The sequence below is a fragment of the Myodes glareolus genome, chromosome 22 (genome assembly GCF_982192425.1).
Source record: "Myodes glareolus chromosome 22, mMyoGla1.1, whole genome shotgun sequence".
NCBI lineage: Eukaryota > Metazoa > Chordata > Mammalia > Rodentia > Cricetidae > Myodes > Myodes glareolus.
In genome coordinates this window covers 9,244,255-9,261,539 of record NC_142047.1, presented here as the reverse complement: position 1 = coordinate 9,261,539, position 17,285 = coordinate 9,244,255, and the positions used below count along the sequence as shown (strand labels likewise).

At 45.3% G+C, this 17,285-nt stretch overlaps 1 protein-coding gene across 1 annotated transcript in view; it reads left to right on the top strand.

The window, feature by feature from the left end:
- The window catches only part of Rnf150 (ring finger protein 150), a 211,005-nt gene extending 194,671 nt beyond the window's left edge, over positions 1–16,334 (top strand). The window contains exon 7 of the mRNA XM_087900616.1: positions 8,784–16,334. Within this exon, the coding sequence (XP_087756742.1) occupies positions 8,784–8,902 (119 nt within the window). The 3' untranslated portion in view covers positions 8,903–16,334. The remainder of the gene's footprint in view (positions 1–8,783) is intronic.
- Positions 16,335–17,285: the final 951 nt, after the last annotated feature.

Sequence of the window (17,285 nt, the reverse complement as noted above, 5' to 3'; positions counted from 1 at the left end):
GATCCTTGCCGCTGGTTTCATCCAATCCGCTCTGTGAATCCTTTTCATTATCTAGTTGGAGATGAAATGCTTTGCTGATATTTTATTTCTCCCTTTCCCTTCCTTGTGTTCTCTTGTATTCACTGCATACGCCTTATCTCTTCTACTGATCAAGTTCCACCTTTCTGTCTTCCACAACGTTCACCTAAAATGTTGTGTGCCTGGTGACACATCCAATACATGTCTGCTGAAGGAATGGGCAATTATGTATATTAGTGGCTGAACAAATGAGATGTACAGATCTTTTTATATAGTTACAAAATAAATCCACACGACTCTGCCCATGTCTACCCCCCTGACAGCTTTAGCTTCTCCATGTTCTTTAATTCAATCACGTTCACAAGTCTTGAAAAACCCCCATCCACCAAATGTCTTATGTTTCATGCTGAAGTTGTCACTCGGCGGGCAATAACTACCTGGAGATTGTGGGTTAGCTACTGACAACATGAACATCCACACGATTTCCCTCTGTGCCCTGGGAAAGTCTAACGAAAGCCTAAGAAAGTAAAAATTAAATCTCCCTTCTGTCACATGATAAAGACTTAATGATTGAGTTGAAAAAGAAATCAGTAGAGTCAAAGTAATTGGATAAAATCTCTCTCCTGGTGGTTGAAGTGTCACAGAGAATGAAAAACAGTGGGGAAGAATAGATCACAGCATAGTGAAGTCCTGATTGTGTGATCTAAGTTAATACATTTAGGCTTCCAGGGCCCCCAGCCTCACCCAGGGAAGCTCAAGCAGAGACTCTCTTAAGTCTGCCTGCCTTGAACACTAGGAAGTCTTCTTCACTGGGGCTCATTTTATGCATACTTAGAACCCTGCAACAGGAATTCAGAGGTGAGATTTTCAGTCACATCTGAATAAAGTTCAGAATCAGTAGGCCCAATGAGTGACGCTGTATTGTAAGCCTAGACTGTGTGGTTCCCAGTGGTGGCTGGCTATTATCAGAAGAACAAGTTGACCAGATACAAATCTACACCACATTCTGCCATTCGGAACATCACTGCTGTCAACACACTGGCTGGGGCTGACATCCCATCCCCACCTCTTTCTAGGTGCCTGACTTTGGACAAGTTGACTTTGTTCATAACATGATTCCCTTGTGGGGAAATCCAACACCTCCTTCAGCAGGAAGATGGTAAACAGAGCAGCCATACTTCCCACAGTGCCTGACACGTGAGATGGAGCCAGTGCAGACTAGATGTGGCTTGTCAGACTGTGGGGGAGCCTCTGAGAGAACAGCTCGAAGGTCTGTCATGCTTGAAACAAAGATTACTTGTAAAAATCCTTAAAGTGAACCTAAGTCAAAGGGTGCAGAGCACACACTTGTCATAAAAGGCGTTCTGCATTCAAGGTCTAATTAACTTCCCCACTAATTAAGATTAGGACAGCAAAGACTGGAACTGGGTTCGAATACCCAGCACCAAGTAAAAAGTCAGGTGTAAACTCAACACTGGGACGTCAGGGATAGGGGAACTCAGAGGCTGTCTGGCCAACCAGTGGAAAGAGCAGTCTCCAGGCTCCCTGTCTCAAATACAAGGTGGAGAAGCTATTGAAGAAGACCCCTAATGTTCACCTCTGACTTCAGCCCAAAAGCATGACCACACACATATACAAACATGCATCAGAGACAGAGAGAGACAGACAGACACAGAGACAGACAGACAGACACACAGAGATACACACACACACACACACACACACACACAGAAAGAGACACACATATACAGACAGACAGACACAGAGAGAGATACAGACACACACACACAGACAGACAGACACACACAGACACATATACACAGACAGACAGACAGACACAGAGACAGAGAGATAGGCATACACACAGAGAGAGAGACAGACAAAGGGGGAAGAGGAGAAAGGATTGTAAGTAAAATATATTGGCCCTGCTGCAGCCTTCAGGAGCCTCCACACTGAAGGAAGACAGCACGATACTCATCAGCTATTCTGGATGAAACGCCCTACCTAAGGCACTCCTGGGCAATAAAGGGTTGATGGGAAATATGTCCTAGTTCCCAGAAGGCAAGCATCAGTAGCAGATTTTATTTATTCTTTGAAGCATCGTTTTTCAAGCACGTGAGGGGAAAAATGTGATACAGAACAGCCCCTCCCTGTGATACAGAACAGACCACACACACACACACACACACACACACACACACACACACACACAGGAGCACCAAGCTGCTGGGGAGTCAGGACACCTGGGGTTCCAGCTACCACCACCTTATTTTCTTTCAAAACAGAGCAGTTATTCCCAGGGCAGGATTTGTTAATTCCTAACAGCAGTTGGCTCCATGCAGCCTGCTACTGCTCTGCCCTGCTTTGCTAAAGCAAGCAACAGAGTACATACCAGTCCTCCAAGAAGGGTCATTTTCTGTGGTAACACTGAATGATTCTGCTGGAGAAACTGCTAACTAGAGGAAACGGTGAGATCCTGTGAGAACCAGATTCATTCAGTGGGGTGTAAACCACAGTAGGGACTTTGAAAACATGTTGCTGGAGAGATTGTTCAGCAAGTAAGAGAGCCAGCTGCTTCGGTTCCCAGCACACACACACACACACATCAGGCAGCTAGCAACAGACTGTAGCTACAGCTCTTGGGGAAACTGGTGCCCTCTTCTGGCCTCTATAGACACTGCACACACACAGTGCACATACTTACACTCAAGCATATGCATCTACACATAAAATAAAAATGAATAGTCTGAGGTGATGGGCATGCACCATCACTGTCCACTTTGGCCTTCATCTCTGAGAATAAGAAGACTTCATTTTTCCTTGGCCTCTAAGAACTGATTACTCCATCTGTGCACATTATGCAATAAGGCTTTTAGATTAAGAAAAAATAAAAATGATTAGAAAAGTTGAATATATATTTAATATTTTAACTTGCTTCTTTCTCACTAGTAATTCTATTGAATAATTACTCATTGATAATCTATTGTGTATAAAATACGCAGCTAGCTTGCATTGGTGTATATAAAATGCTAGAAAGGATTCTATATTTTCAGCCCAAATTCTCATTTAATGGTTAATTAAACATTAATCCTGGAGGATGAAGGTGATTTACACAAAGTAGCACAAGTAATTGGTAATAGCTAGACTAGAATATTGCGTAAAGTAAGCTAGAGTCCCAGTTTTCACAGAAAGAGAAGCAGACAGACAGTTTTGAGCTAGGGTCTCTTATAACCGACGCTGGCTTCAAGCCCACTATACAGCCAACAATAACCTTGAACTCCTGATTTTCCTGCCTTCAACTGTCAATTGCTGAGATTACAGTATGGAACTAACACACTCAGCTAATCAATGTAATTTTGAATGTCTATGTTTCTTTGTCATTGCAAAGTGTTTAAGGAAGCTACTGGGTAAGTGGAATGGATTAAACATAGGAAGTTATTTCCAATCTCTCCTAAAACCTCACCAAAACTGTAACAAAGACTTTTTCAATGACGATATGTATAGGGTAAACGAAAGAGAGACAGTGACAAAATCCGCACCCGTGGGAAAAGCGAATGGGGAGTCAATGACCTAGTAGCTGTGAGCCAGAGCGAGCATGCATCTGTCCATGCCAGTTATGACCCATCCCACTGCAGGAGCAAAAGCTCTCAGACGGCACCCAACAGGAGAGCACACTACCCGCTGAGATACCCAAGGTGAGGCAGCCCCAGAAGGAAGGCTCATCTCAGTTTAGACCTGCGAGTCCCCGCCCCCACCTCCCGTGGCCGCAGAGCGGGGGCAGAAGTGAAGGGCAGCGCAGACACAAGCAGTGAGTGGGGAGGATTACAGCAGCAGGCCAGATGGTCTGTCAGGAAGTGTGAGGCAAATATCCACGTTCACTTCGTGCCGAAAGGATAGTTTTATAAAGAATGCAATGAGTGCCACCAACTTCGGATGCTACATATTTGCATTTCCCAGAGAAGACTTCAGAGTTGTGAATTAGCCGCTGGTCTGCTAGTCACTGAGAGCTCCGAGCATGCGCGGATCTGGGACACGTCAGTGCTTGATCTTCAAAAGGGATGATCCTTGTGAAACGTCCATTTCTCTAAGGCTGACTCCTCAGGACACAGTTCTGCTACTTCTCTTTGTCTCTCCTAAAGCGTCTTAGAACCCCGCCACCCCTCGTCTACCATGTAGTGGCATGGGTGAGAGAGATGCCCTCCCCTGTCAATCCCCAACCCCACCACACCCCTGCACCTTGCTACCTGTGGCAGATTCCAGAACAAGAGTCGGGGGCGGGGGCGGGGGCGAGGGAATTAGTTTGTCTCTTTGGTTTTTTGTTTGGTTGGTTTTTTGGGTTTTGGTTTTTTGTTGTTGTTGTTTTGTTTTGTTTTGTTTTTCTTTACAATTTGCTAGGGGGCTGCAAGGGCAGATGTGAGGGGACAGGGGGATAAGTGGGGTCAGGGTGCATGACATGAAATCCACAAAGAATCAACAAAAGTTTTTAAAAAGTGCCTTAGAAGTTCACTACTCTTTGTTAAGCACATACATTTTCTGTGTGTGTGTGTGTGTGTGTGTGTGTGTGTGTGTGTGTGTGTGCATGTGTGTTTGGAGACAGGGTTTCTCTGTGTAACAGACCTACTTGTCCTAGAACTCGCTCTTGTAGACCAGGCTGGCCTCGAACTCACAGAGATCCACCTGCCTTTGCCTCCCGAGTGCTGGAATTAAAGGCGTGCGCCACCACCGCCCGGCAAGCACACATATTTTCTTTGACTGTCCTCATCATGGAAAATAACATCAGCAGAGCCAAAGCACAAGGGTCATGGCTGCCGTCAGTCTTTAATCCATAGACATCTTGATGGGCCTTTAATTGCACGATTCTTCAACAAGGGATGGAAGGATAAGACCTTCTGGATTACAGCTGCCTTCGGGCAGATTTTGAGCCTCCCCCAGCCTACTCCCTAGCCTGGCTATACATTCCGGTCATGTTTAATATCTCCTGATGTCTGCCTGCCCTCAACAGTCCCCATTACTTCCAGCCATCTGTGAACACTGTGACTATTGCTTAAAATATTATTCCATTTTACTCATCTGGCTAAAATACAGACGATCCTTAGGGCCTGGTTTTCCATCGCACCCTATGACACGCACCTTCTTTGGCATATGGTTACAGAGCCTCCTCCCCTTCTCCCACCACATTGGGCCCATCTGCCACCAGAGCCAATAGTCTACCCACTCGTCTGCTTACTGGACAGTAAGCTCCTTGAAGCGCTGAGTTCTCTTGTTCTCACATGGAAAAGAGCTATAGCAATTATTCGCTTATCGTAGGAAATTAATTATTACATATTGAATGACTCATTCCCCCAAGTATTTGGAAATAGATCCAGGGGAAAAAAAAAAGAAAAAAATACATCTTGAAAGGAAATTCAACATAAATCTTAAAGCTTGGTCAGTCTAGGCTACAGAGTGAGACCTTATCACAAAATAACAAGAAGGAAGGAAGAAAAGAAGGAAGGGAGGGAGGGAGAAAGGGAGGGAGGGAGGAAAGGAGGAAGAAAGGGAGGGAGGGAGGAAAGGAGGAAGAAAGGGAGGGAGGGAGGAAGTCCCCAAAGCATGAATAATTCCTCATGCTAATGTCTTCAGTTGCTTGTTTCCAGTTATAGTAATTTTCTCACGTCAGCCTTTCCACATACAGGCATTGAGTCCTGTTTTCATTCGCAGTATATTGTCCCACTGAAAATGTCATTAAATTCCTGTAGCTATGAACTCCTGGGAACTCCACTGAGACAGTTTTAAGAGGATGGTCTGTGAGGGCCGGCATGGTTTTTGAGATGCTTCTCTTCCTGGACCTTGTTACTTGCCAAGTTTTAATCTTACAAATAATGCTTAAGTGAATAGTTTTGCACTTCTAATTATTGCTCCTTAGTGTATTCTGAAAGTAAAATTATTAGGTTAAAATTTTACAGCTCTAATGGAAGAACGAAATGGAATAATGCTCTCTGGAGACTGGGAAGGGGAGTGGGAGGAGAGACGGAAAGAATTTTAATAAGGCTTCCATGGTCACAGTGAAGAAATTAGTTCTGCATTTCTTAAACTAGACTGGGGTAACTGTTAGAACAATAAGTGATATATCACAAAACGAGTAGAGGAATAAAATCTGCAGATATAAAAAGGATTCTTGTTTGAAGACATGGAAACATTCATTACTTTGATATACTGTGTACGTGGATTAGATTGTCATAATGTGCCATATCAAAGATGCACAAATACTAAGCCTTGGCTTTTAAAAAGAAAACTTTACGTTTCTGCTTGCAATGCTTCAACAAACACATCTCAGAATACTCTTGACTGTAACATTATCTTTTTTAAGAGTGAAGCTTACATTGGCAAATAGGACACTTGGGTTTTACTTGTACTTCTTAGGCATCTGTGTTACACTCCCCTGTGCCTGTTTTTCTGCTGGATTATTTTTCTTGAAGACTTAAAAGCTTTTGCAGGGTTAGGAACACAATCCTGAGACTGAGGAACTTGATGCTGGCCTGCTGCCTCCACATGTAGACACCATGCATGTGAAGCGCTCGACGCTCTGCCTCTAATCCACACCTTCACTGTTCTTGTCTTAGCATTTTAAAAAATTTAAGCTCAGCTCTATGAATTACTCAGTTAGTTTTCTTGCTCCCTTAGATACATTAGATACACATTTTACAACTCAGAAACACACTTGGTCACCGTCCCTTTTTCTGTCGCCTTGATAAGATACACTAACAAGAACAACCTGAGGGAGAAACCTTGAACTCAGCTTGCGAGTACTGGTTAGTCTATCATCGTGGGGAGGTTGAGGCTGCAGGAACTTGGCAGAGTGTGGGGGTCGCCGTTCCACGCCACCCACCTCCCACGAGTTCCATATTGTCCTAGGGGTTAAAACACAAGACACACACACACAGATACAGAGTTCCAGTCATCCTCAAGAAGAGAATGCTCAATTTATTCAACTTAATCCAGGGTTAAATACTTTTGGCCCCAGTAAAGGAAAACTCCTCCCACCCAGAGGGGGCTGGGGAAACTGGCCTCAGGCAGGTGGTCGAGGGTGCAAGGCAATGTCAGACAGGTTAGATGGGCCTTGGAGCCTGAGCTTCTTTTAGGCAGGTTGAGAAATTATCATTTTAAAGTAAAATAGACCCCTCAGGCTATTGTACCAGGCTGTAGCAGAAGCAAGGACAGAATTTAGCAGGAAGCTTAGCTGGTTAGCGTAAACATTACTTGCATCCTGTGTTTTGGCCTCAAGGAACAGGGAGGACAGGGCATCACAGCAGAGCTGGTCACATCCACAGTGAAGAGTAGAAAGAGAATGGTTGTTTGTGTTCAGTTCAGGACCCCACTTTTACACAAGTCAGGATTCCCAGCTAGGGAATGGTGTTGCCCATGGTGCCTGAGTCTTCCAACCTCAATTAACAATTCATGTGGTCAAGATAATCTCCCAAAGACATAGAATTATTTCATTGTTACTTTGGAACTGTAATTTTGCTACTATTATGAATCATAATGCAAATATCTGTTATGAGACCCTTGTGGAGGGTCACTCAACCTGTAAAGGGGTCACGACCCACTGATCTTGACAATTCCCTTACCAAGACCCTCTTCCCAGGTGGCTGTCGATTATGTCAAGCAGACAATTAAAATTGATCATCACAACTTGGACAATATATTTTCTTCTAACTCTTGTTGTTACTGATTTTGCAGGGGTATTGAATTTGTGATGTTCTTATCCCTGTGGTCAAATATCTGACCAAAGCAGCTCAAGGAAGGAAGGGCTTATTTTGGCTACAGTTTGAGACACAGGCATCTTGGCAAGAAAGATGTAGCTGCAGTTTGAGGCACCTGCTCACACTGAACTTTCTGCCAAGCAGCAGGGAAAGGCAGTGCTGGTTTGCAGGTTGCATTCTCCCTTTAACTCGGTCTATGACAGCGTTCACAGAAAGGTTGCCACCAGCACTTAGTATGCATCTTCATATCTCTGTAAGGCAGTCCAAAAACTCCTATCCAGACATGTACAGAGACGTGTCTCATGGATGATTCTGGATCCTGTCGAGCCTGCAGTCTGTATTAGCATCAGAGATGTGTCTCCTAGGCGATTCCAAACCCTGTCCAGCCAGCAGTCAGTATTAGCATCCTGGGAATGTTAAGTTTCTGCTAGTTTGGTTTTCCTCTTTTGAGACAGGATCTCACTAAGTGGCTCAGGTTGGCCTCAAACTCAGTCTTTCCACTCCTACCTCCCCAGTGAGGAGATTACAGACAGGCACCACCAGGGCCAGTCTCTATCAGTTTTCTGCTGTGATGGCTTTCATTTAATGTTCTGACCCATTTAAAATTTACCTCTGGCTGTGTTTTGAGGTGAGGTTTGAATCAGAAGTTGTATAGAACAACCATTTTTTTCTAAGACTTTCTCACAACTTTTAGAGAAATGCTAGTGATTGAGATAAAGAGATTCTGGCTCCATGTTTTAAAATGCATACTGCACTTCCAGAGGTACAGTATGTGTGTTTAGTCCCCAGCATACACTTCAGGCATCTCGCAACTGCTTATAACTCCAGGGGATCTAATGCCTCTGGTATCCATGGACACCTGCACCCATGGACACATACCCACACAAAAATCCACATCACACATGTAATTTAAAAATTAGATCAAAAAAAAAGAAAGAAACACTACTAGGAGCAATCACACTGAAAAGAAGCAGCCAAAGATTTAGCTTGATGCTGACCGTAAACTTTGCCTTGTTTCTCCAGGTGATCAAGAGCCAGCAGTGAGTAGTGACTCCGACATCTCATTGATCATGGCCCTGGAAGTGGGACTGTCTGATGTAGAACTTTCCACTGACCAAGACTACGAAGAGGTGAAATCTTGAAATCGTAGAAACAGAAAAGAGAAAACACAGGACCCAGGGGCCCAGGAAGGAAGCATGCCCAGAGACTTGAACTGGATACCCAACCTTCAGTTCGCCATGGCAACCCCAGAGCACTCTGTTCACGGGTGGTAATGAAAGCAATATCCAAAGTCTGCAGAATCAGGATGCCGGTTCCCATCTCTGCAACACTCTGTGGCCTTGGTGTGGAAGTTGGAAGGTGGATTCCTCCACATCCGTACAGACACGCAGCCGAAGGTCCTGCCACTGACTGGAAGGAGATCCTTACCGCTTCTTTTAGCGTCTCCCATCTTCCTGCTCTTATTTGGAGAAGATGGCTTCATTCCCCTGACAATTTCTTCTGAAAGAGGATGTGCAGCTTACATCTACTCCTTTCTTTTCCCTGTGATGCACTCCAGTCCGTGGACAGAGGTCCTGGCTGCTGCTCCAGTGATCAGTTTGTGCCGCATCTCTGAGATTTATAGTCACGGGCTCTCAGTGTGAAGTGTATATGACCTTGAGAATTGCCTCAGCACCCTGAAATGGTGGAAGGCCAGAGTCCACCAAGTGTCTAGCTCCCTCCTCTAAGTGGGTCCTGACGAGCCCTGCGGCCAGAGACAGCAGTGCTAAGTTCTGGACCTGCTGAATCCGTTACTCTTTGTTTTCACCTGCATCATGCTGGGCTCCGCCTGCCATGCTCTGCCCAGCATCACCTTGGCAGCGAGAACTATCAGGGACGAGGCTGGCTCATCTGACTTCAGGGTCTTAGACTAAAACTCAGAAGTTCCCTGCAGGGCCAGAATATAAATGCTCAGAGTGTGTGTGTGGAACTCTAAACCTAGTTTAAAAACCTGACAGCCCCATGTTCCCAGGGCAAGGAAGATGGCTGTTGCCCTGGTTGCCCCCAAGGCCTCAGCAGTTTGTCACCTTTGTAAGTGAGTTCTGTGTGTCCAGGCTAAAGAAAAGATGCAATCTTTTTTTTAGGTCACTGGTAACCAGGTGTAAACTTACTTCCGGTTCCGTTCTGTTAATCCTCATCAGCCTACACGGAAGGCGCTAAATAAATCCTTAGCAGTTTGCAGCTCAGGTCTTCCTGAGCGCACCCTCGTCCCAAGAGGAGGATGAGGTATGATTTGATACGGTCTGAACCAAAAAGTACATCATGGGGAATTGCTAGATCGAGTTTCTCCTGACTGTGAGCAACAAATAAGATAAAAAGAAAAAAAAAATAACCAATGACTATCTAAATCCACCTGTACTATAAAGTGGTTTATGGTTTTATTCTTTTTGTTTGTTTGCTTGTTTGAAACGATGACAAAAATGTGCTGTTTCTCAAGTGGGCAGTTTTGTGATACGTGCAGCCTCTACAGAGGCAGAGGTAGCCCCGTGTCACTGGGCAACCAGGAAAATCTCCTCATCATCTTAGCGGTTGGCAAGGTCACCCAGAGGCTGGGATTAACCAGGAGAGCGAGCTCTTCCCACTGAGCTGTGTTTGTATATTTGATTTGGGTTTTTCCACCTCATTACACTAATACTCAGGCAAACAGGGCTTGGCCGAGCTGTAAGTCCTTGCTGCCCACTGGAATTTTGAGCTCAGGCTGAGTTCTCCACTGTTCTTCTGCTGGCTGCCTTTCATGCGCTCCTGTTTGCTGGTGTGTGAACGCACAGCAAGGGGAAGGACCTTCAGAAAAACCTCTTCTGCCGATGGTCCTGCAGCTCCCATGGTCAATTCCAGCCTCCAGCGGTGGCGAAGATCCATAGCAAGGATGCAGGCGAGCGCTGAACCAGAGTCTGTGCACAAGGAGCTTAGCAGATGACTCCCATGGTTCCCTCTTTCTTGGACCCCTCTCTTGCACTTCTCCAGTGGGATCTACTGTGAGCACAGCTGCGCACACAGCAAATGCTGGTATGAAGTCTAAGGAGATGAGGGTAATTCAACAGCAAAAGAAATACCAGCTATACTGCATGCCCAGGGAAAAAAGGGTCTGGTGGGCGTTTTCCTGTGTTTGATGGGCATTTTCTGGCCAGTGGTCAGGTAAATCGCTGAGGACGTTGAGCAAGCCCTTGACCTGATATCCTTTAGGATGCTGAGTGGGTGGCGAAGGACCCAAAAGGTCTGTCCTTTGTACCACAACCTTCCCTGCCTCCTTCCACAGTAAGACACTCTGACCTGGGGGCCCAGTGATACCCAAATGGCAGTGTAGCCCCTAAGTGCAAACTGAAAAGACATTTGCAGACATGCAGCTTTCTGCGGCAAGTGTCTGCACCAACTCTGCCCCGTTGAAATACAGCCCAAGTCACATACATTTTTTAAGCTTTCCCATTAGTCACATTTTAAGAAGTAAAAAGAAACAGGTGAGAATAATTTATTAATATTTTTATTTAACCCGATATTATTGTTTTGACATACAATTGATATGGAAAGTATTTGGAAACTATTTTCCTCTCTTTTTTATTATATCTTCTAAATCCGTTGTGTCTTTTACACACACAACACATTTCAATTCTTACTAGCCACAGCTGAAGCCTTCAGTAGTCACATGTGCCTAGTGGCCTGGAGATGCTCCAGAATCCTCCCGAGTGTTCCTGGCTCTGACAGAAGAAAAGGGGGAAGAAGATTACCTCAGTTTCAGAGAGAACCAGACTCCACTGAGCCACCTAAGGAGAGGCCAGGGGTGTACTTGTTTTATGATTAATATTGGTTCAAATAGCCTTTACTAACTTCCTGTGAACTCCCTAAACACTAGTGTCCACTATCACCAACTGTTACTTCTCTGACAAGTTGTTTAAAAAAAACAACAAGACAACCGGCCATATTGATTTGGTGCTTCAAAGAAAGTACAGCCTCGCTTCTATGACAACGCTTGAGAGTCCAATTACACCCTCACTTCTATGACAACCCTTGAGAGTCCCATGTGACACTTAGCCAAAGAGAATCTGCCTCGACCCTAATTCCTCCTCCTTATGGCTGGGAGGTTCTAGAGAACAGAACTCAGACACCCAAGGAGACGCGCAAACAACTGCATACGGGGGGGCCCCCCATATCGGATCATGTGGCCTTGTCAAGAGGGGTCTGGGAGCTGTGACCATCCAGCTTGGTGAATGGTGAGCATCTCCCTGTTCGGCGTCTCCCATGACACACAGACTGTGGGAGGCAACGAGCCTTGAATTCCTTCAGAGTTGTTTTCAGAATGGCTTTCTTCAAAGTGGTTAGTCACCCTGGAAGAGTCGATGCCTCCTAAACGCAGCGTTTGAACCCTGACCAGCCCCTAGGGCTTGGTGGAGCCTTCAGTATCAATTCTGACCTCACAGCCAAGGGAGAGACGCAGACTAGAGAAAGTAGATGGTGACTGTAACAGAGGCACCTAGATATTCAATACTTCATGTAACATCCTGGCAGTGGAAATGGGTCTCTGTCCAGAAAAGCTTTTGTGACTTTTGCTTTAGAATTTTTCTCGTCTGTGGGTATTCGTGGTGTGGTCCTATTAAGAATGGCTGTGACCGGTAACCAAGTCCGTCACAGTCCAGACATCCCTGGGGCTGCCACACTTTCAGAACCAGAAAGGATGACAGAGTCTGCCTAGGATTCGTTGTAAGCTTAGTTGGTGCTGAAATAAATTACAGAGTAAGACCTGAATGGCATTTAGTTGTCCACTGAATGCAAAGGCTTGGCCGAACATGGAAATTACCAAATAAAAACTTTCCAGAAGCTTAGAACATAAGTGTCACACCCAGTATGAGGAGAGGGCCCAGCCTTCTGCGGTACTGAGGCCACTAGGCTGATGTCCTGTAGCGGTCTTACCTTCTCTTCTTTGGGCTTCTTCTGTGCTTTTCTGTGTTTTGATGGCCTGCTTTTTTGTACACGCATGTGCACACACACACACACACTTTCTCTATCACGCTTCCCATTTCCTGCCTCCCTCCCATTCTACACTTTATTCCATCACATTTCCATATAAGGAATATTCCAGTAACAGCACCTGCTGCTGCTCCCTTTCCAGACTCTTTGCAGAAAGTTCCCTGAGTAAATACTAACATGCCTACAATTTCAGAATGCTGGGATCTGCTATCTTTGTTTGTTTGTTTGAAACAGGGTTTTTCTGTTGCTTTGGAGCCTGTCCTGGAACTCACTCTGTAGACCAGGCTAGCCTCAAACTCACAGAGATCCACCTGTCTCTGCCTCTCTGCTTGGATTAAAGGTGTGCGCCATCACCACCCAGCTAAGGAATCTGCTATGTTACATAACCAGAATCTATAGCCTTCTAGTCCACGTGCCCCAGAAGCAGACTCTGTGGCTTCTGTATCTGACATCTGCCCAAGCTCCTCATTGGCTAGCTTAACTTGGGCAAAGAGGAACGAGGAACAGGGGTGCTACTCTTCCAAGTTCAGCCACTGCTTTCTTAAGCAGCTCAGAGTGGACCAAAGAGCAGGGCTGATAGCTGCATTTAACAGGGGAGGTGGCCTAAAGGACATCAATGAGGGGGTAGAATCCCAGGTCAAAGCAGGGCTGGCTTAGTGGGAAGTCTCTCTGGATAAAAAAAATGCCCTGCCCTGGGTTCAGAGCTCATCAGTAGGTCCCAGGGAGAATGGGTGTTCAATAATTTAATATGTATGAGTTAAAACACTCTTGAATTGCAAAGAAAATTGGAATAGCAGAAAAATAGGTTAGTTTTGAAAAGCAGGACTCTGTCTCTCAGTGCTGTGCAGTTCTTCTCGCTCTGCTTTGTCCCCAGCACACAGCCTTTTATAGCAGGGACAGTAGTATTCAAAGTCCGCTAGATAGGCAGCCATTTTGTCCCACTGTGAACCTTTTGGCGGCATGATGCTGCCCCAGAACTAATGAGGTGAGCGCAGATCCTAGACCAGCCTGTCTGTCACTCACTCCCTCTGCGTGTCTGCATCCTTCCTGATCAACACTCTCTCTGTCATATCCCTCATAACTGCGTGGCTTTTTTCATGGACCTCAGTTGCCAGCTCCTCTAACCCATGGCACAATTGATGCCCACACTCACTGCAGAGATGTTTGCTCCCTGGTCATTTGGTTCGTGTTCATTGGTGGTGATTAGGTGGGAGTGTGCTTCTTGGAAGAGCTCTAAACACAGGCAGACAGAAAATCTGCACAGGACAGAGAGAAAGTTGAGTTACCCAAAGACATTCCTGGATAGAGAGTCTCTGGGTTTGCCATCCTTAGACCAGCGGCGGCCTTGGGGAAGCCAGGAAGATGTGAGGACCGTGTGTGCTAAATAAACCAAAGACTGAGCGCCACCCAAATGGACACATGTTCTTCCACAAACTAGCTGAATTTTCTCCTGATGTTCTCACCAACAAAGTCAAGATGGACCTTTAGTGGCTTTGATTTTGGGGGGCTGCTTCTTGGTCTTACTAAATCCATAACTCTACAGTAAACAAACTGTGGCCTTGGTAACGTGCCCTCTTTAATCTCTAGTGTTTAGCCCCTTTGTTCCTTCAAAACTTCCAGACAAATCTACCACTTATATTGAACCCAGAATATTGTTTCTTTTTTTTTTGAGAATGTGAAGACTTTAAACAGCCAAAGAATTTTCGTGTATAAGAGCTAGTTCACTAGTGTATCCTGCTCTTTGAAGAAAATACCAAATTGTCGTCTGTAGGGCTAGAACAGATGAAGGTCAGTGCCCGAGCTTGGCACTCCAAATTTGTGTTGGTATTGTCAGTGCTGTAGGATGTTATTGTAAGGGGCAGAGCGCCCTCTGCTGGAACAATACCTAGATTCTTTCAGCACGTTTGTTTGTCATGGATCTCCATTTCAGCAATGTGTGTCTTGCTTTTTATCCATACCATTCCCTCAATAGTGTAGGATTTGTTAACACTTCTCACATGAGGAGAGAATGTCATGAACTCTAAAGAGCCGTAGGCGACCGCAAGGCAGACCTGTTTTAAAACGTTGCTGTGTTCTGTTGTTGTCTGGGGAGAGGTTTCCGGCTGGGGTGTGTCAGGATTATCAGCAGAGGTCTGTTCTACTTCCTCGTGTGAAATCTCAAAGGAAGATCAATAAAAGGACGTCTTCCGTGTGAATGTAAACGGCGTGAAATACGTGTTTGTACGTGTACGGAAGCTTTCAACTTACTAATAGAAAAACGATTGTGCTATTTTATAATTGGGAAGCGCGGTAGAGGTGGGAGAGGGTGGGGGTGTGCTATTTTTATAGTGGGATGTCCATTATGCTTGGAAAACTTAAACTAATTTTTGTATTGTGAGACTACATTCCGTCTATTCCCGGGGTGGGGGTGGGGCGTTCCTTGAAACTCTCATCAGGTGGAAGGAAGCGTTTTCCTGATTTGCAGGAGAATCTCGAGTCTATATGGCACCAGGTGTGGCACACATGTCTGTCACCTGCAGACCATAACCAGCAATTGTCAGGTTAAAAGCAGGGGCACAGAGTAGGGTGGCATTTTTTTTACCCTCTGTGTAACACATTATTTATGACTTTTTTTAAATTCTACAAAAAATGGATTTGCAAGTCTGAAATAATCCAGCATGACATCATAAGCCTGTCTCCAGCATCACCACCCCCAAGAGCAAAGGGAAAATCCAGTGGCTTTAATGTTCCTCCCTAACATGAATTATGTGCTTCCATTGTAAAAGAATGCGTCACAGTCAGTATTTTATTGAGCTTGCCCACAAGGTCACGTTGGCAGGTCCCTGGGTCAAGCGCAAGATGGTCCCATCCCCGTGTTTCTCCTCGCCTCATAGTCAGAGGACATGAGGTGGACTTTTCTCAGCTTCTTTGTCCTCTGATGCACAAATTACAAGAACAGCTCCAGGTGGTTTCCCATGGAGAATTTTGGACTTGGAGTTTGGGTCACTCTTACGTGCCGAAATATGGTGGTGGCGCGTTCTACAGCCATTCTGGGAAAACCTCATGTCCCCTGCAGCCCCTGCATATGTACGTGCCTAGGCGGGGCCGTGTGTAGTTTCTGTTTGTGGTCTGTCTGCGTGTTTACATGCCTAGCCAGGGCATCATTTCTGTTTGTGTCTGCCTATCTGTTTCCTTCCTTCCCACCCTAGACACCAGCCCTACTTCCCTTACGCACTTTATATCTCTTTAAACACACAAGAAATTGGAAGAAGAAAAAAAACCAACACTTGACTTTAAAGGACTCAGTCTTCTATTAGGAAACACAGATTCTGTTTCGTTTCCTCGTCTTCTTGGTATGCTGGGAAAGCATCTACGGTTCGTCTGGTCCTGGGCTAGGGTGCAAGGTTAAGGGTGAGAGTTGGAAACATTCACTCAGACATGACCTTTCGTTATATTGAAGACCATAATGTAAAGCAGTGCAGCTGTGCTCTGCGTACTCAAAGGTTCTATCAAAGAACTTAACGTGAGGATTGTGGCATCCAGGAAGTTTTTGTTTGTTTTGTTTTGTTTTCTAATAAAATGGAAAGAGATCTTGTGGTTGTGCTATCCATATCCCCTGATTCCGTCACCTCTCACCCAGGGAGGCCCTATGGGTACCAAGACATCGATATTTACTGTTAAATCATTATTATAGCCAAAGAGCAAGACATATTAACAACTGACTCATTTCTATCAGGTAGGTCAAGGATCAAGCACACGACCTCTTCACCGATCTGCACCTTCAAATGAGTCGATTAACGAGTCAATGACACTAGGCTGGGGCCATGGCTCAGAGAAGAAAGGCATTTGCTGTCAAGGTTGATGACCCGAGTTCAAACTTAAGCCAGAATCATGGAAGGAAGGAACCAAATCTGAACATTCTCTCACGTGCAAATGCACTGTGACGCACACACACACACACACTAAATAAGAGATAAATTAATGCACTAAAAATTTTACAATGCAGGGAAGTGGTGGAGCACACCTTTAATTTCAGCACTCAGGTGGCAGAGGCAGGCAGATCTCTGAGTTGAATTCAGCCTGGTCTACAAAGCCAGGGCTCCTACACAAAGAAACCCTGTCTTGAAAACAAAAGTTAAAAGCTTTAGCCTTTTGCAGGAATAACTGACAAGTTCACTGGCAAGGCTGTGGGGAGGGCGCAGACTGGGGCTGGGTACCATCTAAGGTTCCATTTCCAAACCCATGGGTTTGCATTTTTAATCATGGCTGTGCTCTGGGGGTCTTCCAGGCAGTCTGTGACAGCCAAGTCACCGGACTGGCCTTTGAGCCCCAGTGTTCCAACAGTCTGCACCTCGCTAGGGCTAGGTTTACAACATTGTGCCTCCACATCCAACATTTTCTTCTTATGGTGAACCTGATATCCAGATCCTTGCACTCAGAGGACAATTGCTGTGAGAACTGAACCCTTTCCCCAACCCCCCTAAATAATGTTAAACAGCAGAACCTTGGGTTTCCCTCAGGGTTTGCAAAGGAAATGTAAAAGAGGTG